The 21,428-nt window shown below is 36.5% G+C and overlaps 1 protein-coding gene across 1 annotated transcript; it reads left to right on the top strand.

Annotated features, from left to right (window-relative positions):
• On the top strand, nt 1–16,791 carry RSPH4A (radial spoke head component 4A). The gene is made up of 7 exons (XM_079146601.1): nt 1–796; nt 5,361–5,595; nt 9,642–10,382; nt 11,327–11,474; nt 12,199–12,316; nt 13,463–13,693; nt 14,247–16,791. Coding segments are annotated over exons 1-7 (2,151 nt in total). The 5' UTR covers nt 1–119; the 3' UTR covers nt 14,248–16,791.
• Nucleotides 16,792–21,428: the final 4,637 nt, after the last annotated feature.

Below are 21,428 nucleotides of genomic sequence, written 5' to 3'. Positions count from 1 at the left end.
AGGACGCTGCAACTTACAGCTTAATCACTTAAAACCTCAGCAAAGCACCAGCCTTGCCTGCCTTCTTCCATATCTTCACGCCCATTTCACCCAGAACTTTTGTTTTCTTGGCTCGTTCCATGGAAGACTCGACTTCCCCTAAGCAAGAAAAAGAAAACCAAGGACTGAGGGAAGTAGAGGGGCCATGGGAAGAAAAGACAGCAGCTTCTCCCCAAGATCCTGACCCTCAATCATCTGAGCCTTTGGAGGCAGAGCAGGTTCCAGAAACTGGGCCCCAGCCCAGGAACAGCCCCCCTTGGAGCCCCCAGTCTAGAGCCAGCACATTTCTGGGAGATGTCACAGGACAAGAAGCATCACCTCCCAATTCCCCTCCTCAGCAAACTTCTTCCACTCCTCCCTTGACTCTCGCAGAGCAGGATCTTGGAGCCCCACTGCAGTCAGGCAGGACCACTACTAGGATTCCTGATGCTGGGACACCTCTTTCTGGTTCTTTGGAACAATCATCTGACAAGAGAGAGTCAACTTTTCATCTCACAAGACAATCGGAAGAAAACACCTTTCCAGAGCCTCAGCAACCCAAACCTGACCTGTATGGGCTGAGGGACCCAAGCTATGATACCTCTAAACAAAAAGAGCTGAGATTTGACATTTTTCAGGAGGAAGACTCAAACAGTAACTGTGATCTCCTGCAGTCTGAGCCTGGGGCCTCAGAAGTGACTCCCAGCATGCTTGAGGTTGCCATTCACAATGCTAAGGCTTACCTACTGAGGACCAGTAGCAAGTCGGGCCTCAATCTGTAAGTCTCCAAGATGAAAAAAAAAAAATTGTCAGAGCAAATGGGGGTGTGATTATCTCTGTGTGAGAGTTTGTTTCTGTGTGTGAATGCAAATAAACTCGAAGAGATTTTATACTAAAAGAGAGTTAGTAACATAGCTTTGTATCAAAGGACTCAAAACAGGTCACCTCTTAGGATTCTTCAAATTTCTTTGAAGAACCTAGGTACACAGAAATAAAACATAGGATTTATGGTCAAGGGCTCTGTCAGAAACAAACAAGAAAAGGTAGTGAAGTCTAAGCATCTTTCCAGGATTATTGTAATAAATAAGTGTCTGCAGGGATAGAGAGGGTGCAAGCCTGCAATCTAAGCATTCTAGTGCTTGCATGGCTTGGCTTTGAGTTCCTTCCCTTCGCAATTTTCATGGGACGGTCCTGATTTGAACACTGAAAGTTCTTCCTCATCCTAAGAAACCTCTTAGTCCTGAGCAAACTAGGAAAATTGGTCACCACAGGAGGCCCTTAGAGCACATGCTATTTATCCAGTTCTCCCTTAAAAAATGGGATGGCCAGTTAACTTCAGGGCATTCCACTGTAGCTTTAATTTCAGAGTCCTTGACAGCAAAGCTCTGTAGAGATTCTTGCCTCCAGACTTCCATAAAAATACTCAGCTGAATTTTATGGCAGAAAGAACTTTAGAAAACATCAAACAAACTCATTTGTTTTTAAGTGGAGGAAATGACTCTGAGAGAACAGAATTTGCTCAGTTCCACTGGCTCACATCTCTCCTATCTGCCTCTCCATCACTATGCTCCAGACACATGACCTAGTCAGTTTCAGGTTGTTCTCTCTGCACAGAAGATGCCTTTCCTTAGTCTTCCTGCAGACTCCTGACTCTTCAGAATTCAGCTTCCATAGAACTTTGTTATTGTAACTTATTCTTTTCTTTCATTGCACGTAATGCCCCTTATAATTTTGTAAACGTTTATGGGCTTATATCTTAATGTCTTCCTCTTCCACTGGAATGGATGCCCCAAGAGTGAAGAGACATGTGAGTTTTGTACACCATTGTGTACTCAGTGCCTAGCACAATGCTGTCAGCTGATGATTGAATGAGGATGCATGAATGAATGGCAGCACAGGCAGGACTACAATCCATGCCCTCTGAATCAGTTTCAGTTCTCATCATAATGTGCTGAGGGGCCTCCTGTTTTGTCAGTAAATTCTGAGTCCTTAATGAACATGCAATGTGGCAAATATGTGCAGCTCTTACTAGACTTCGGGAAATGTAAAATATGGTTTTGAGTTCTAATGAAAAAAATATTTGATGTAAGAAATCTTCCACTAAATTTGATATCGAACAATTTAAAATATTATTTATTATCTATCATTTTAAACTATAACTTGCTTACACTGTGAGAATGTAATTTTCCAATTCAGTGGAAGATTCTACTTGAATAGCTAGGATAAATTTGTCATAACAAGCATGAGTTTATAAAACTTTTTGCAATTGCAAAAGAGCTTCATAAAAGCACTTGTGCGTTTACTAAACATTTAAAATTGAATAAAAAAACTAAAGTGAGAAAATTTCCCTTACTAAATTATTTCCTAACTTATGTTACTTAATATTTACATTTATTTTAAAATGCTGTTTCTGAGTTAATAAATGAATAGTTTCCAAAATATTCACTATTATCCTCTTTAGAGCCTGCAGTTAAAAACTACTTAGTAAAGATGCCTTTGAGCCCCATCTTTTATAAGGGGATCTAATTTGATCTCATAAAAACTATTTTTGTGGCAATGAAAATCTGGATTAAATACAGGATCTAATAATACTTTTCCTATTACATTATTGAACAAAAAGCCTACAGAAAAGAATTATTTCCTCCTTTTCTTATCATTCTATTAAAACAAATAATTAATACTGCTTAATTGAAAAAATGGTGACACATGCCTGTAATCCCAGCAACAAAGGAAGCTGAGGCAGGAGGATCACAAGTTTGGAGGCAGGAGGATCACAAGTTTGAAGGCAGTCTCAGCAATTCAGTGAGACCCTCAACAATTTAGCCAGACCCTGTTTTAAACAAACAAACAAACAAACAAACAAATAAATAAATAAATAAAAGATTGGGGATGTAGCTCAGTAGTAAATACTCTGTTGGTTCAATTCTCAGTTCAAAAAATATATACTTATTATGTATTAAGATCTAATAAAAGCCAGGCATGGTGGTACTTACCTGTAATCCCAGTGACTTGGGAAGCTGAGGCAGGAGGATTGGAGTTCAAAGCCAGCCTCAGCAACTTATTGAGACCCTATCTCAAAATAAAACACAAAAAGGGCTCAGTGGTTAAGGCCCTTGGGTGACAGAGTGGCAGTACTCTGACAGAACAGATTCCTGCTCAGAAAGTGTGAGCTGCCTGAGAAAATTAAAAGTCTGAAATAATTAGCAAAAGATTAGAGATAAAACCGAAAGTTAGATTTAAAAAGCAGAGCACCTGATGGGTCTGCCAATCCAGATAGGAACTGGAACTGAACAACTGAAAAAGGCTCCAATTCCTTATTTAAGGGGGAGTACACCAAAGGCAGGGATAAGGTTTCCGTGGGAGAAGTTCTGTTTTGGTGCTTGTTTCCTGGTGGGGCAGGGTCTTGCAGTAAACAGGTCAAATGACGTTTGGCAAGTTACACCCATCTCAGGAAGGCTGTACTTGAAATTGAGCAGTGAGCTAACACAGGCTGCAACTTGAATCAGGCCTTCTGGAACCAGTGGGTTCCAACTGGGCGTTCCTAAAACCAGGCTTCCCTGCTTAATGGCTTGAACATGACTGGGTTCACACACATGGTTCATAGGTGGCTCTCAGCAATTGGGTTCAATCCCTGGTGCGAAAAAAAAAAAAAAAAAGATCTAATAAAATACATCAGGTAAGGTATGAACTTAAAATTTTATGCAATACTTGGACTGAGGAATTTATGGACATTATATTGAAAAATAAAATGAAAATTTTGACTTGGAATCTGATTTCCCTAGATACTACTGGAGCAAATCAAACACTTTAGTTAAAACTCTTCTATTGCCTGGTAACAACCATCTTTTTAGTTTAGAGAGTTCTTTGTGAGTTTCAACACTAAATGGAAATTAGGCAAGCTCGATGGCATGTTAAAGAAACTCCTAGTCAAAACAATCCTGTTCATGTACAAGAACAGTGATATTTGGGGACAGAATAACATATTCTTTAAATATAATATTTGTGAACTGCCTTTCACATTGGTTCCACATAGAATCTACATATTTTCTTATGATATTTTTAAGGTCTAAGATGAATACATACATTATTAATGAATAAAACTCAAAAAATAATATATCAGATCATTAATAGGAAATATATACTTATCGATCATGTAATTATTGTGTTTCTTTCTAGCAAGGCAGGAAATAAATTAAAAATAAAACTCTAATCTTAATCATAGAAAAACCTAACACAGTTTCTGAATAGGAAATATATAATATACAAAATTTCATAGCAGCATGTCAGTGTTCTCTGAAAGGATTACTTTAAACTGAGGAAGAATTGTTTGAGAGAATGTCTTAAAGTGATGAGTCCTTGAGCAAAAAAGGAATTTTAAATTATTTTTTAACAGGAATGATATATTGAGGAAAAATAAAGGCTCTCAACTGGGACTTCACCAAGTATGAAAGTGACTTTTGTTAGGTTTATCTCACTGGACAGAAGGTCAAAGAATTAGAAACAAAATTTGAGAGGTACAATGCACATCCAGCAGAGAGGTAATTTATGCACCTTTCCACATTGAACAGGAAGGTTTCTTTCTAACATGAAAGCAGTTTTGATCGATTTTTGTTTTCCTAAAAATAAATCCACATTACAAATCTGCTATTTGAAAAATCACACCCTATCAGTTATGTATAAAATGCAATGAATTCCTGAGAGGGTAGGGATAGCTTCATTAATTCAGTTATGAAATAAAAAGTAGGGTTTTTGGTACAAGATATTAAATGTCACTTTTTAATTAAGGGGAGTAATATTTGATGACAATTGTCTTTTAATTGTGTATGACTGGAGATTGCAATATGAAATGTATTTCATGTAGGTCTAAAAACACTGAAGTAGATAATTGGCTTAAGCAGCATGATAGAATCAAAAGGATTTAAAAATGAAATTGGATTTGGTAAGGGCAGAGGAAAGGGAAATGGAAAAGAATTTAAGATAAAGCAGTGAAAAGTATTTGTCACTTTGAAGTATGTAACCAAGAGATTTTGGTGTCAGAAATGAAATGTAAAAATGTACCTGATGTGGAATATGTATCTTGTTATAATGTTTTTCTTTAATAACTTAAACATCCAAATTATTAGAGGTATTTTCCAAGAAAGTTCTAGGATAGGTTCTTTCACGGTATAAATTATCTTCACTAAAATATCTTTGAAGACTTCAAGTTGTTGAAGTTCCCTAAAACCCAACTGAGTCTGAATCAAATGATCAAATGCTTGTTTAAATGCTCTTGACTGTGTGTGTGAGTGTGTGTGTGTGTGTGTGTGTGTGTGTGTAATCTGAAATCTTCTCTCTTTGGGCAGATACGATCATCTTTCTAATGTGCTGACCAAGATATTAGATGAGCGTCCCGATAATGCCGTTGACATCATTGAAAATATCAGCCAAGATGTGAAAATGGCACATTTTAGTAAAAAATTAGATACACTCCAAAATGAGAATGAGCTGCTTCCAATGTATGAAATAGCAGAGATGCAGAAGGCACTTTTTCTCCAGGGAAATTTAGAAGGAGCCGATCAGGAATTAGAAGAAGAAATAGTGAGTCATTGTTATAATTTTTAATACTTAAAATTCTGAGGGTTTATTTGGATTGAGCAGGGTGTTACTTTCTTTCTTGTTTTTTAAGCAATTATATATTTTATAGCTCTCCAAATAGTATTTGCATCTTATTTTTAAAAATCTCTTCAAGCCTTCTCTAATCAACCCCACTTTTCACCACCTACATCCTAACTTAGTTATTTTTACAGTTTCATATTTTGCGAAATGCTTAAGGGGTAAGTTTCTTGATAACGGAAAAAAATGGTTTCTTCCTATTTTATGATCTCCAACTTGATGTTTCATATTAAATATTTGTTGAATAATGAATGAATGTCAGATATAGTTATGCACCAGGTAATGGCATTTCAGAAAATGACAGCCCACATACATGACAGTGATCCTTTAAGATTTTAACGAAATGTAAAATTCCTATCATTTAGTGACACTGAAGTTGCCATAAGGTCATAGCACAGAGCATTATGCGTTTGTGGTTATGGTGTAAAAAAAACCTACTGCACTACACATTATATTGATGAATAGCACATAGATTTTTGAGTACTAGGTGCATAGTAGGTTGTGTCATCTAGGTTTGTGTGAGTGCATGCTATGATGTTTTCATAATGACACAATCACTTAGTGACATATTTCTAAGAATGTGACCTTGTCATTGTGATGCATGAGTGTAATGAAAAATGAAGTTTTAAATCAAGTTGCATATTTTTCCTTAAATTTTATTGAAAATTTAAAAGTCCTTTTAATGTCATTTGCATTCTTTTTCAAGGCAAGTGTCTTACATTATGTTTTGATATTATGCATATTATGTCCATAGAACATATTACAAGAGGAAAGGAATAAGTACTTCTTTTAATTTTAATAGATAAATAGGTGAAAATATTTAGAGAAAGTTAGTAACAAAGTGAGGGAGCTACATTAGAGAGTAAAATCTTATACATCACAAAAATTTTAGCTTCAAATTTTTAAAAAGTGTCTAATATTCTATTACCTAAATGCCTAGGTGTTTGTAATTTATACAAATCCACTGAAATTTCATGTCATTATTTCTAGACTATTTATAATAAGTTTATATAGTAGAAAGCTTAATGTGTAGAGAGGTATCTTCAAAAAGGGACCCTGTTGGGGTCTGGGGTTGTAGTTCAGTGGTAGTACACATGCCTAGCATATGTGAGGTACAGGGTTCTATCCTCAGCCCCACATAAACATAAATTTATAAGACAAAGGTATTTTGTGACCAACCAAAAAAAAAAAAAAAAAAAATATATATATATATATATATATATATATATTTTGAAAGGGACCTGTCATGGAAAAGATACAGGAGCAGGGAAAGATCAGGCAGTAGGCACAACTCCTACAGCTCCGCAACCCAAGGAGGAGACTCAGCCTGGTGTAGTGAGTTCTAGAGTGCTCAGACTGAAGGAACAGGCCATAGGTGTTAAGGAGTTGATGGTAAGCTGTTTTGATAGTTTAACCATACAAGTGATAGGAGTGAGGGAGTGCACAGCAGGTGGGGATCAGGCAGATAGGCAGACATTCATAGGGTAGGTTAAACAAAGACTCCAGCGTAAGAATGGGGCATAGAGCTATCTATAAGCATAGCATCATGAGGCAGAGATCTGCATTCTAAACTTAGGGTTTGGTGGGAATACAAATAAACTGCATTTAATCCTCGACCCAGAGACCCTAAGCTAGATTCCATAACAAAGGTAGGACTGTTTTTAGAACCCGGAAGAGCTGAATCATTAGGTGCAGATGAAAAGCTCCATCTCAGAGTGGAAAGATACAGGAACAGGAAGCGAGGAAGATCTCTGAAGCAATGAAATCTGAGCAACTCTGTCCCACATTTATGTTACAGTGCTCATGGTTTTATTCCTGTTTTGGGCCACACCATGATTCCTGCTCTTAGTCCTCAACTTTCATTTATTCGTTCACTGATTCACTTACAAACTGTGACTGCATGCCAGGTCCAGAGAAGTACATGTGAAAAAGACTTCTAATTTTGAGTTGCTTACAATTTAGTGAAAGAGACAACAAAGATCGGATAAGTGTAATATGATGGAAAAACTTGGGCTAAGAAGTTACATCTGTGTTGCAATGCTAGATCATTCACTTAATAGTTGTGTGACCTTGAGCAAGTAAGTAAACTTCTAACTTTGGGGACAATCACATAGCAACAAGCTGAGCAGCAGAGGTAGTCAAAAGGTATAAAATATGTATAAAAGTCTGGTATATACTAGAAATATATTATAGCAGTTATTATTATATTGTTTTGACAGCAAGCTACAGGGTCAGACAGAATGGAATAACTCTGGTGTCGGCAATTAGGTGAGGCTTTGTAGCACAGGTGATATTTCATTTGGGAACATGAAGGATAAGTAGATCACCAAAGTGAAGACTAAAAGAAATAAAAATCTGGGGGAAAAAAGAACAATAATAAAGTTAGGAAACATTATTTGTTATGGTTTGGATAGGCAGTATCCCCCAAAAGACTCATGTATGAGGCAATGCAGAAATGTTCATAGGTTACATGATTATAGAGTTCTGACCTCTATAATAATTAATCAGTGGATTAATCCATTTTATGGATTAATAATTTGAAAGAACTACTGTACTGGGTGGTGACTGTATGCAGGTTGAGTGTTAGAGGAGTAGGTCACTGGGGCCATGCCTTTGGGGTTTATGTTTTGTCCCCGGCAAGAGGAGTTCTCTCTCTGTTTCCTGGCTGTCATGTCCTGAGCAGCTTTCCTCAGTCACACCCTTCTGCCATGATGTTTAATCTTAGCTGGGGCCCAGAGCTTTGTAGTCAGCAAACCATAAACCATCAGCCCAAATAAACTTTTCCTTCTCTAATTTGTTCTTGTCCAGTATTTTGATCACAGCAATGAGAAACTGACTAAAACATTATTCACATTTCAAACAGACATACATCACTTGAGTTGGATAGAAGAACTCCTGTAAGCAAAAAGAACCGAGTGATAAGATGACTAAAAAGGGAATTTAAGAACAATAACACGTAGGGCTCAATTAAGAAAATAGGAACCATGGCAAGAGGCTAAGAAGAAATAGGTCTAGAGGACTGAGTAGGATTGAAAGTCATCCAAATGCCAAAGAGAGTTTCACAACTCTACATCAAAAACATGAGGATTTTAAAAGACATTATCTTTTAAAATACAGAGTAATAATACAAATACAAGCAGATCATTTGTAAGAACAGCAAGTACTCTCGATTTCTCCATCTTGAGTCGACATTTTGTCTTACAAATTATATTGACCTCAGAAAATTCTCTAACTTTCCTACATTTTTACAAACGTTTTCCTACAGTATACTTGAGACTCTGCCTGTTCATTTTTCTATATTTCTATTATAGAATTACTTATTTATATTCTCTTCATTATTTAAGTCCAAAAATATTTATCATAAGTAGAGGCAAGCATCTGACTACATTATGTCTTTGAGTATAGGCAATGCCTGAGCACTTATGATGTTTTCTTCTTATTTACCCTGTATGTTACCCTAAATATGTTAACATATTGATTTTTATTTACCACAAGCACACACACACACAAGTAAAACCATGTATTTAGTAAGTATTTTTTATGTGGCAATGTAGGCACATATATAACTATGTTCTTTCTAAATACATGTGTACATAGGTTTTATATATATATATATATATATATATATCTTATTTTATGGTAGTAGAGTTACTTAAATTTTTTTATAAAAAAAGGGTGTTGAGTTTTTATCACTGATAGTAGTTATTATTTTTTTCTGCGTAAGAGCACACACTAAACAGGGCCACTATAAAATATTAGTGAGTATAAGACACAATGAATATAAGAAGTTACACTTACAAGTAGTAAGAATTTAAATTCAGGAATTATCATATTTTTGAGCTAAATCTTTGAAAATTCTTTGAAGAAGTGGTGGAGACAGAATTTAGCGCTAATATAAAGACGTATAAGAAGGAAAGGGAAGCAAGCATTCCTTTATGGACGAAATTTTAACCATAGCATTTGTTTCCCAGGCTGAAGGCTCTCTTCCAAATGTAATGGAGGCAGCTTTTTATTTTGAACAAGCCGGAGTTGGTCTGGGCACTGATGAGACTTACCGCATCTTTCTTGCCCTCAAGCAACTTGCCGACACCCACCCAATTCAAAGATGCCGTTTCTGGGGCAAGATCCTGGGTATAGAAAGGAATTATATTGTAGCTGAAGTAGAATTTCGTGAGGGGGAAGATGAAGAGGAGGTGGAGGAGGAGGACGTAGCTGAAGAGAGGGACAATGGAGCAATTGAGGCTGATGAAGATGAGGAAGATGAATTCCCAAAGGCCTTTTACAAGGCCCCACGGGCCATACCCAAAGAAGAAAGTAGAATGGGCGCCAACAAATATGTCTATTTTGTTTGCAATGAACCAGGAAGACCGTGGGTGAAGTTACCATCAGTTATGCCTGCACAAATTGTGATGGCAAGAAAAATCAAGAAATTCTTCACTGGGAGATTGGATGCCCCCATCATAAGCTACCCACCTTTCCCAGGAAATGAGAGCAATTACTTGAGAGCACAAATTGCCAGAATTTCAGCAGGAACTCACGTCAGCCCTCTAGGATTCTATCAGTTTGGTGAAGAGGAAGGAGAGGAGGAGGAAGAGGTGGAAGGAGGGCGAGATAGCTTTGAGGAAAACCCTGATTTTGAAGGCATCCAAGTGATGGATCTAGTGGAATCCCTCTCCAATTGGGTTCATCATGTACAGCACATTCTCCCACAGGTAGGGGTATTTGCCAGGTGATGTACAGATTTAATATAGCTGTGTGCATTCATTTTTAAAACAGTTCTTTTACTCTGTCTTCATAAAATCTGAATCTTTATTTCAAGAGTACTATAGGATCATAACAAAAATGAAAAATAAAAGCGAACACTATAGGATTATAACAAAAATGAAAAGAAAAAAAGCCAACTATAGGGCAGGTATATAGAACCTATTGTGGCAGGTGCTGTTAAGAGTAATATGTCTATAAAATTATACATAATTATATTAAATTAATTCATGTATACAATCTCATATACATATATGTAATTTAATATTCACAAAAATTCTATGAAAGATTGAATATTCTTATTTTTATTTTACAGATGAGGAAATTGAAGCAGAGAGTTCAGGAAACATGGCAAAATAATATAGCTAATATGTAACAGATGTGAGGCGGTGCAGAATGGACCCAGAGTCCACCCTCTTAACCATCTGTTATTCTTCCTTATTTGAGGGTAGAAAAATCTTCATTATACTTTTATCTAGATAAGAGATATTCTTAGCTCTAGATAAGTTGAGAATTATAACTGCCTTATTACCACACTTAAAATTTTGTTGTTAATAACCATACCATACAACTTTACTTCATTTACATAAACCATATATTACAAACGAGCAAGAAAAAATTATTACCTTTTCACTGATAGTTTTAAAGCATATATAAACCTTCAAGTTTTGCAATTTCAAGAGGTGGACAAATTCTTGAAGTAAATAATATATTTTATTTTTGAAATAAATAAATGGAAATAGCTTTTGGCAAATAGCTGTAGAATGAATGAATGGATAGTTGACTGATTCCCACATAATGAAAACTCATTCTAATAATTGCTTTAATAGGATCAAATATTCTGAAATTTTAAGGTCCTCATGAGACTATTAAATAATGCAAAATTCATTTCCAGGGTCGCTGTAATTGGTTCAATCCTGTACAAAAAAATGAGGAAGAAGAAGAGGAGGAAGATGAAGAAAAAGAAGAAAAAGGCGAAGATCCTGACTACATAGAACAGGAAGTGGGGCCCCCTCTTTTGACACCAATCTCTGAAGATTTAGGTAACTTTACATGACTATTAGCCCGGAGTCACAAAAACTGTATAACATGTGCAAATAGGTTAAGAGTTCAAATCTCTAAAAGTGAACTGGAGCCAGGAATTCCTCCCCTTTCCCCGTCTTGTGTTCTAGAACGTTGGGAGAATGCTGCTGTCCATGCCAACATGCTCTGACAGAAGCTGAAGGCATGATGCAGGGAGGGAATACAAGTGGGCTGCAGCTTTTGCTGGGAATGTTCAGTGTCTTGTGCTTTATTCTTGTCTTGCTTTTTGCAAACCTAAACACATGGTGTAACTGTAGCAAAATATCACATGTGGCGCTTACATCTTTACAATCACTCTAGTCCCACGTTCTTGTTTCTTCTTGCCTGCTTTGTAGTGATCCTCTCTGCTTGCAGTCCTTAGTCTCTTCCACAGTAACAATCTGAGCTTTCATTTGGTTATGAAGTAGTACTCCTTCTACCACAGAAACCCACTCTCCCTTAATAAAGTCTCTGTTGCAAAAATGGATATATGCATGTATATACATACATATATTTCAAATTTTATTGTTCCAAAACACTCATAAATTCTTTCCTGATTTTATGTTAAGCTGCCGTCTTAACTTTTCCTTCTTTATCAAGTATGTATGTATCTATGTGTATAAGATTTATAAAAATAACTTTGGTTATACAGTAGATTCTTGTCTGTTTAAGAATTAAGTTTTCAAATCTCTCATTGGGTTCCAGAGATTCAGAATATGCCTGCTTGGACAACACGGTTGTCCTCAAATCTCATCCCCCAGTATGCTATTGCAGTTCTCCGATCCAACCTTTGGCCTGGAGCGTATGCCTTTTCCAATGGCAAGTAAGTATCTAACCACTTACAAAGTCATTGTTGTGACTGTTTAACTCTGGAAATTATATTGTCACTAGCATATTAAGCTACTATTGCTTTAACTCATCTTTGACATATCAGGTATGTGTGGCCTAAGATGTATTCAAATAGCATCTGTATTAAACAGTAAAATACATTAGAACAATTCAGGCTTTTGCCCTTTCATCTTAGTTATGCAATTAATTGAATTAAAATATGGTTTTTCATCTATGATTATTGGGATGATTTACTTATATATTTACTTAGATTAATGGAGATAATTCTAATCAGTGTTTAAATTAGTTTAAGACTCAGATCATTTTTGTTGAATATCTTGGTAAAAGATAATTTTAAATATGCTTATTTAGGCTGACAATCTCAAGGAAATGAAGATCTAGAGGTTACTAAAAATCCTTTTATCCCTCACTTGCATGTACACTTCTGTTTGTCTCATGCTTCTATTTCTTTCCTAAAAACCTAGTGTTGAAAGCTCAACTGAATTGGAGAGAGCTGAGCTGCCAGCTGTCAAGAGTGTCTTGTGGCAGCTAAGCCTTTCATGGTTACTGTGCTAGCATGAGCAAGAGCCAATTTTGTCTTCTTCCTGTTCCATTTTCTCCCATAGAATGTCCACCAGTGGAGGATCAGATAAGAGGGCAGGGATGTGGGTGTCATAGATGTGAGGTCCTGGCATCATCTCACTGACAAGGGAGTCCCTGAAGAAAAGGCTCCTGCAGTATGGATGGAAGATGGGGTCAGGGAGCTAGATGGGGATGAAAAATGAGGCCTTCAGGACTCAACTAGAATGTTAGGAATAAGGCACCTGGGCTAGGAATGTGAACATGTGAAGAGCAAGGCCAGCCAGAGGGGTCAGAGTCCTTGGCCACAGCTCCTTAGACAAGGCAACTCACTGGTTGAGCCCCATGTCTACTGTGGGAAGAGCAGTCCAGTGAGGTCTCCCAGGTGAAGCCTTTGCAACCTCACTGGAATTACTGAGGGATATTTTATTTCTAGCATTTAAAATGTACTGTTTTTCAAAATTATGGATCGATATAGTAATAGCACTTTATTGCTATAAAAGGGTCAAGTTTTCTTACTGAACAGAATATAAAGACTTATTTATATATTTTTTACTTACAGAAAATTTGAAAACTTCTACATAGGGTGGGGTCATAAGTATAGTGTGGACAATTACACACCCCCAGTTCCACCACCTGTCTATCAAGAATACCCCAGTGGACCAGAAATTACAGAAATGGATGATCCTAGTGTGGAAGAAGAGCATGCTTTCAGGGCTGCACAAGAAGCGAGTGTATCTGCAGCTGAGGAGAATGAAGAAACTGAGGAAGATGAAGATGAAGATGATGACTAGTAAGAATAAAATTAGCTGGCACCTATGTGACATGAATATACACAAATCCCTTATGTGGGACTGATTATACATACATATGAATACACATATGCACACAAAATATGTAAACATATATACAAATTGACCACTATGTGCATGCCGTTCTTTGTAAATACCAAACTTGACATTTCATATGCAGAACTATTAATGTTTTTATAGAAAGATGCTCAATGGATTTTCCAGAAGCTAAATGACACGCAGTCACATCACTGCTAATGACCCTAGCTAACAGAATGTACGCATATGTATTCCTTTTTTTTTTAAAGGTCTGATTTAATTTCTAATACAATAAACATTGAAACTGTAATCCACAAAGTTCCTTAGAAATTCTATATTTTTGAGTGTAGAGGAGTAAGGAGATCAAAAGCACTGGTAGCCACTAAACTAGAGCATGTATTTCTAACCTTTGTAAAAACTGAACTAAGGCATGTATTCTTAAACCTTTGTTATTGCTGGTGGTTGAGCCTGTGATATTGAATGCAAATACTGTTCATGTTCATTTTCTCTTTGTAGGCAGAATGTTCATATTTTCATGACCTGCTCAATGACTACTAGAACATTTTGAGTTTTTTGTATAGTCTGAAAATTAATGAGGCAATCCCCAAAATCCAAAGGTTGAATGTTCTCTCTGATATGTGAATGCTAACACACAACAAGGCGGGTGGAGAATAGAAGTTCAGTGGATTAGACAAAGGGGAATGAAGGGAAGGAGGGGTAGGAATGGAAAAGACAGTGGAATGAATCTGACATCACTTTCCTATGTACATATATAAATATACTACAGTGAATCCCAACACACTGTACATCCTCAATACTGGGATCCTAATTAGAAAAAGATATGCTCCGTGTTTTTATGTAAAAATGCAGTATCATACTGTATTTTAGTTATACATATCTAAAAAGAACAAACAAAAAAAGACTATTGAACACATTTTTGCACACCACCCCAACCCCTGCCAGTTTCTTGGTACTGGTGATTGAACTCAGGGGCACTCTACCACTGAGCTACATCCCCAACCCCATTTTTTAGAATTTTGAGACAGGGTCTAAGTTGCCAAAACTGACCTCAAACTTGTGATCCTCCTGCATCAGGTCTCCCAAGTCTCTGGGAATGTAGGCATGTGCTACCATGCTCAGCAAGCCCATTTTTTCTTCTCAATTTCCTCAATTGTAGTCCTTTTTCATCTTATAGAAATTGATTTAAATTTGAAAAAAAAAATGATTTGTAGAGATGGGAAACTGGCAGATCCAAACACTTCAAACTTACATTCTCTACCCCTACATCTCTAAAACATTTTCATTCAATTAGAAAGGGGGGATTTTTAAGTCGATGTATTAGTCACCCTGAATTATGAATAAAAACTAGATGCTGCTCCTGAAATCTGGCTTTCATTGATGCAGAAATATGAAAATGTAAATATAAAGTTAGATTGCAATTTAGCAAGTAGTATAATGTGACCATTACAGGGTCCCATAGAATAGTGTTTCTCAAATTGTGGTAAAGGACCAATTAAAAAATTAATTCCATTATTAATGCTGATACGTTTGTGAAATTTAAAAAATCACAGCAATTCTTAATGACTACACTTACCTTGTCTAGACTAGAAGTTTGTGGATCACTCATCTACACTGAGTTACACTGCTTCAAGTACCTGGAAGGTATACCTAACTCCAGACTTGAGCAGGTCAAGAAGCACCTTTAAGAGCCACCAGGTGGCATGGTATGAGGGAAAGGTTCTAGACAGAAAGAGCTGCATTTTTGCAAAGGACTTGATTAAGTCTGGGTGAACTTGCCTTAAAAGGGGTGAGAGAGGAACCTGGAGAGGTAAGCAAAAGGCAGAGTGTAGGAAAGTCAGATTTTACCCATAAACAATGGAGAGGATTAAACTAGAAAATCACACAAACTCATTTGTATTTTAGAACACTTTAGCTTCAGTTTGGAAATCAAATAGTAAAAAATTAAGATTTAAGACAGGGAAACTAGGAAGTTATCAGATCACCTAGATTAGAGAACATGGTGGCACTGAAGCAGAAAACTGGTCATTAGGGTGGCTCCAGCATTCTCAATATTATTTCATTCATAATTGCCAATATTCTTTCTTTCTTAGAGCACAAATTTCAGTTTTGCTGGAATACCTAAAATTCATAAATCTTCATTCAGGTAGATTCTTGTTCATTGTATGGTTACACTTTTTTTTTTTTTTATTGTTGCTTAATTTCCATTTCCTCCTCATTCACCTTCTGAGGACCTCTGTCCCATTAGTCTCCTGTCAATCAAATGAGTCCTGTCTAGAGTCTGAATTCTAAGCAAACCATTCTACTGTGGCTCTTCCTCAGATTGTTCCTGCTATAAATTTTACCATGTTAGCCTCCAATTGACTTGGTTCCAGCCCAGTTCTCTAGTTACCCATGGATCCTGAGAGCTTTTGAAAATCTATTGATAATTCCCTTCTGTTTATGTTGCCCAGTGCAGGATTCTTGCTTGCAATCATATAAGATATTCAACTAGAATCCTTTCCTACAGGACACATTACACACAGGATTCTAGATAGTAGACTGTATAGTTAGTGTAAATATTTAACAAAAGCAAATCCTTGAGAGAGCCAGGCCCAGCACAGAGCCACCAGGCGAGACTTCCCCACAGGGGAGGTAGGCCCAGAGAGCTGGGCCCAGACCAGCCAGGCCCCAGCACGCAGTCTGGTGCCCCTGAAGTTGACCATCTGTCAACATGTTGGAGGCGCCTCTGCCCACTAACAGGGAATATACCCCACCTGGAGGCCACCATCCTTGGAGGGGCAGCATCCTTTTTGGGTCACTGCATTATCAAGTTCCTCCAAGACTTCAGGTTACTGAAGACTAGGAGGTGAGTTATTGGAAACCTGCATGAACACTATAAGCCTATAGGGGGGAAACGGAAATACCTCAGATATGCACTCCTAGCGGGGGAAGATACATGAGCAATATGAGAAAACAAGGGAAGAAAGTGTTCCAAACAAACCTAGATGCTACATCAATAAAATCCAATGACAGCATGGCAGAAGAAATGTCAGAAAGGGAGTTCAGAATGTACATAATTAAAACGATCAGATGAGACAAGAGAGCAAATGCAGGCATTGAATGATCACACCAATCAACAGTTAAAAGAGCAAATGCAAGAAGCAAAGGATCATTTCAAAAGAGATAGAGATTCTGAAAAAAAAAACCAAACAAATTCTTGAAATGAAAGAAACAATAAACCAAATTAAAAACTCCATAGAAAGCATAACCAATAGGGTAGAACACCTGGAAGACAGAACCTCAGACATTGAAGACAAAATATTTAATCTTCAAAACAAAGTTGACCAAACAGAGAAGATGGTAAGAAATTATGAACAGAATCTCCAAAAACTATGGGATATCAAGAAAAGACTAAATTTAAGAATTACTGGGATTGAGGAAGGCACAGAGATATAAACCAAAGGAATGAACAACCTGTTCAACGAAATAATATCAGAAAATTTCCAAAGCCTGAAGAATGAAATGGAAAATCAAATACAAGAAGCTTACAGAACACCAGGTGCAAAAAATTACAACAGATCCACACCAAGACACATTATAATGAAAATACCTCACATACAAAATAAATATAGGATTTTAAAGGCAGTGAAAGAAAAGCGTCAGATTACATATAAGGGGAAATCAATATGGATATCAGCAGATTTCTCAGCCCAGACTCTAAATGCAAGAAGGGCCTGGAACAATATATTTCAAGCTCTGAAAGAACATGGATGCCAACCAAGAATCTTATACCCAGCAAAAGTAACCTTTAGATTTGATGATGAAATAAAATCTTTCCACAATAAACAAAAGTTAAAAGAATTTACAAATAGAAAGCCTGCACTACAGAACATTCTCAGCAAATTATTTTGTGAGGAGGAAGTGAAAAACAACAATACACGTCAACAAAGAGAGCAACTACCCTAAATTAAAAGCCAATCAAAGGAGAAACCAAGTCAAGTTAAAAACCAAAAACAAGCCAAAATGACCAGGAATACAAATCATATCACAATAATAACCCTAAATGTCAATGGCCTAAACTCAAGAATCAAAAGACATAGACTGGCAGATTGGATTAAAAAGAAGGACCCAACAATATGCTGCCTCCAAGAGACTCATCTCATAGAAAAAGACATCCACAGACTAAAAGTGAAAGGATGGGGAAAAACATACCATGCACATGGACCCTGTAAAAAAGCAAGGGTCGCCATCCTCATATCAGATAAAACAGACTTCGAACCTAAGTTAGTCATAAGGGATAATGAAGGACATTTCATACTGCTTAAGGGAAGCATAAAACAGCAAGATATAACAATTTTAAATATTTATGCCCCAAACAAAACCCTTCTCAATTTTAAGAATCAAATAGACCAAAACACATTAATAGTGGGGGACTTTAAAACACCGCTCTCACCACTGGATAGATCCTCCAAACAAAAACTGAACAAAGAAACTATAGAACTAAATAATACAATCAATGATATAGACTTAATGGACATTTACAGAGTACTTCATTCATCATCGAGCGACCTAACATTACATCTCGAAGCCCTAGAAAAAGAACAGATCAACACCAAAAACAGTAGAAGACAGGAAATAATTAAAATCAGAGCTGAAATAAATGAAATTGAAACAAGAGAAACAATTCAAAAAATTGACAAAACAAAAAGTTGGTTCTTCGAAAAAGTAAACAAAATTGATAACCCCCCTAGCCACACTAAGAAAGAGGAGAAAGAAAAATTACTAGAATTCGTGATGAAAAAGGAAAGATCACAACAGACACCACTGAAATACATAATTAGAAGCTACTTTGAAAATCTATACTCCAACAAAATAGAAAATATCAAAGACAGTGACAAATTTTTAGAGACATATTATCCTCCCAAACTGAATCAGGAAGACGTACACAATCTAAATAAATCAATTTCAAGCACCAAAATAGAAGTCATCAAAAGCCTGCCAACCAAGAAAAGCCCAGGACCAGATGGATTTTTAGCTGAATTCTATAAGACCTTTAAAGAAGAACTGATACCAATACCCCTCAAAGTATTCCAGGAAACAGAAAAGGAGGGAACCCTTCCAAATTCATTTTATGAAGCTAGTATTGCTCTGATACCAAAACCAGACGAAGACTCATCAAGGAAAGAAAACTTTAGGCCAATATCCCTGATGAACATAGATGCAAAAATCCTTCACAAAATACTGGCAAATTTCATACAAAAACATATTAAAAAGATAGTGCACTGTGATCAAGTGGGGTTTATCCCAGGGATGCAAGGTTGGTTCAATATCCAGAAATCAATAAATGTAATTCATCACATCAATAGACTTAAAGTTAAGAACCAAATGATTATTTCAATAGATGCTGAGAAAGCGTTTGATAAAATACAGCACCTCTTCATGCTTAAAACACTAGAAAAAATAGGAATAGTAGGAACATACCTCAACATTGTAAAGGCTATCTATGCTAAGCCCACAGCCAACATCATTCTTAATGGAGAAAAACTGAAAACATTTCCTCTAAAAACTGGAACAAGACAGGGATGCCCTCTTTTACCACTTCTATTCAACATTATCCTTGAAACACTTGCCAGAGTAATTAGACAGACCAAAGAAATTAAAGGGATACAAACAGGAAAAGAAGAACTAAAGCTATCACTATTTGCTGATGAAATGATCCTATATTTGGAAGATCCAAAAAACTCCACTAGAAAACTTCTAGAACTAATAAATAAATTCAGCAAAGTAGCAGGATATAAAATCAATATGTGTAAATCTAATGCATTTCTATTCATAAGTGATGAATCCTCTGAAAGAGAAATTAGGAAAACCACTCCATTCACAATAGCCTCAAAAAAAAAAAAAAAAAAAAAATACTTGGGAATTAATCTAACAGAAGAGGTGAAAGACCTCTACAATGAAAACTATAGAACATTAAAGAAAGAAATTGAAGAAAACCTTCAAAGATAGAAGATTCATGTTCTTGGATAGGCAGAATTAACACTGTCAAAATGGCCATTCTACCAAAGGCACTGTATGGATTCAATGCAATTCCAATTAAAATCCCAATGACATTCCTCATAGAAACAGAGAAAGCAATCAAGAACTTCATCTGGAAGGACAAGAGACCTCAAATAGCCAAAACAATCCTGAGTAGAAAAAGTGAAACAGGAGGTTTCGCAATACCAGACATTAAATTATACTACAGAGCAATAGTAACAAAAACAGCATGGTACTGGCACCATAATAAACAGGCAGACCAATGTTACAGAATGGAAGTCACAGAGACAAAACCACATAAATATAGTCACCTAATACTAGAAAAAGGAGTAAAAAACATACAGTGGAGAAAAGATAATCTGTTCAACAAATGGTACTGGGAAAATTAGAAATCCATATGCAGCAGAATGAAACTAAACCCCTCTCACCCTGCACAAAAATCAACTCAAAATGGAGCAAGAAACTTGGAATCAGACCAGAGACCAAATCTCCATTATGTTAGTTTAGGATCAGACTTCCTTAACATGACTCCCAAAGCTTAAGAAATAAAAGCAGGAATCAATAATTGGGATAGACTCAAACTAAAAAGCTTTCTCTCAGCAAAGGAAACTATCAGCAATGTGAAGAGAGAGCCTACAGAGTGGGAGAAAATCTTTGCCACTCATACTTCAGATAGAGCACTAATCTCCAGAATCTATAAAGAACTCAAAAAACTTTATACCACGAATACAAATAACCCTATCAACAAATAGGCTAAGGAAACGAGAAGACACATCACAGAAGATCTACAAGCAATCAACAGATATATGAAAAAAATGTTCAACATCTCTAGTAATAAGAGAAATGCAAATCAAAACTACCCAAAGATTTCATCTCACCCCAATTAGAATGGCGATTATCAAGAATACAAGCAACAATAGGTGTTGGCGAGGATGTGGGGAGAAAGGAACACTCATACATTGCTGGTGGGGCTGCAAATTAGTGCTCTGGAAAGCAGTGTGGAGATTCCTTAGAAAACTTGGAATGGAACCACCATTTGACCCAGCTATCCTACTCCTTGGCCTATACTCAAAGGACTTAAAATCAGTATACTACAGTGATACAGCTACATCAATGTTCATATCTGCTCAATTCACAATAGCCAGATTGTAGAACCAACCTAGATGCCCTTCAATTGAAGAATGGATAAAGAAACTGTGGCATATATATACAATGGAACATTACTTGGCCATAAAGAAGAATAAAATTATGGCATTTGCAGGCAAATAGATGAAGTTGGAGAATATCATGCTAAGTGAGTGAGATATCATGCTAAGCTAAGTGAGATAAGCCAGTGCCAAAAAACCAAAGGCTGAATGATCTCTCTGATAAGCGGATGATGAAATATAATGGGGGATGGGAGGAAGCAAGAATGGAGGAAGGATGGATTGTATAGAGGAAAAAGAGGAGTGGGAGGGGTGAGGGGAAGGAAAAATAACAGAATGTGACAAACATCATTACCCTATATACATGTATTACACAAATGGTATGACTCTACTTCATGTCCCAGAGAAACAAGTTGTATTCCATTTGTTCACAATGAATCAAAATAAGTAAATTATTTTTAAAAATATGAAAAAAAAAAAAACAAATCCTGATTTTTAAAACTATGACTACTAC

This window comes from Sciurus vulgaris (genome assembly GCF_902686455.1).
Source record: "Sciurus vulgaris genome assembly, chromosome: 7".
Taxonomy (NCBI): domain Eukaryota; kingdom Metazoa; phylum Chordata; class Mammalia; order Rodentia; family Sciuridae; genus Sciurus; species Sciurus vulgaris.
Note: the sequence above shows the minus strand (reverse complement) of the source record. Positions and strands in the feature narration are given on the sequence as shown.

What these genes read in the sequence shown, in the direction of transcription:
- RSPH4A (XM_079146601.1), top strand. Translation starts at nt 120, where the DNA reads ATGGAAGACTCGACTTCCCCTAAGCAAGAAAAAGAAAACCAAGGACTG. An exon ending in AGCAAGTCGGGCCTCAATCT is followed by an intron (nt 797 to 5,360) that starts GTAAGTCTCCAA and finishes CTCTTTGGGCAG; the next exon opens with ATACGATCATCTTTCTAATG. An exon ending in ACCAATCTCTGAAGATTTAG is followed by an intron (nt 11,475 to 12,198) that starts GTAACTTTACAT and finishes ATTGGGTTCCAG; the next exon opens with AGATTCAGAATATGCCTGCT.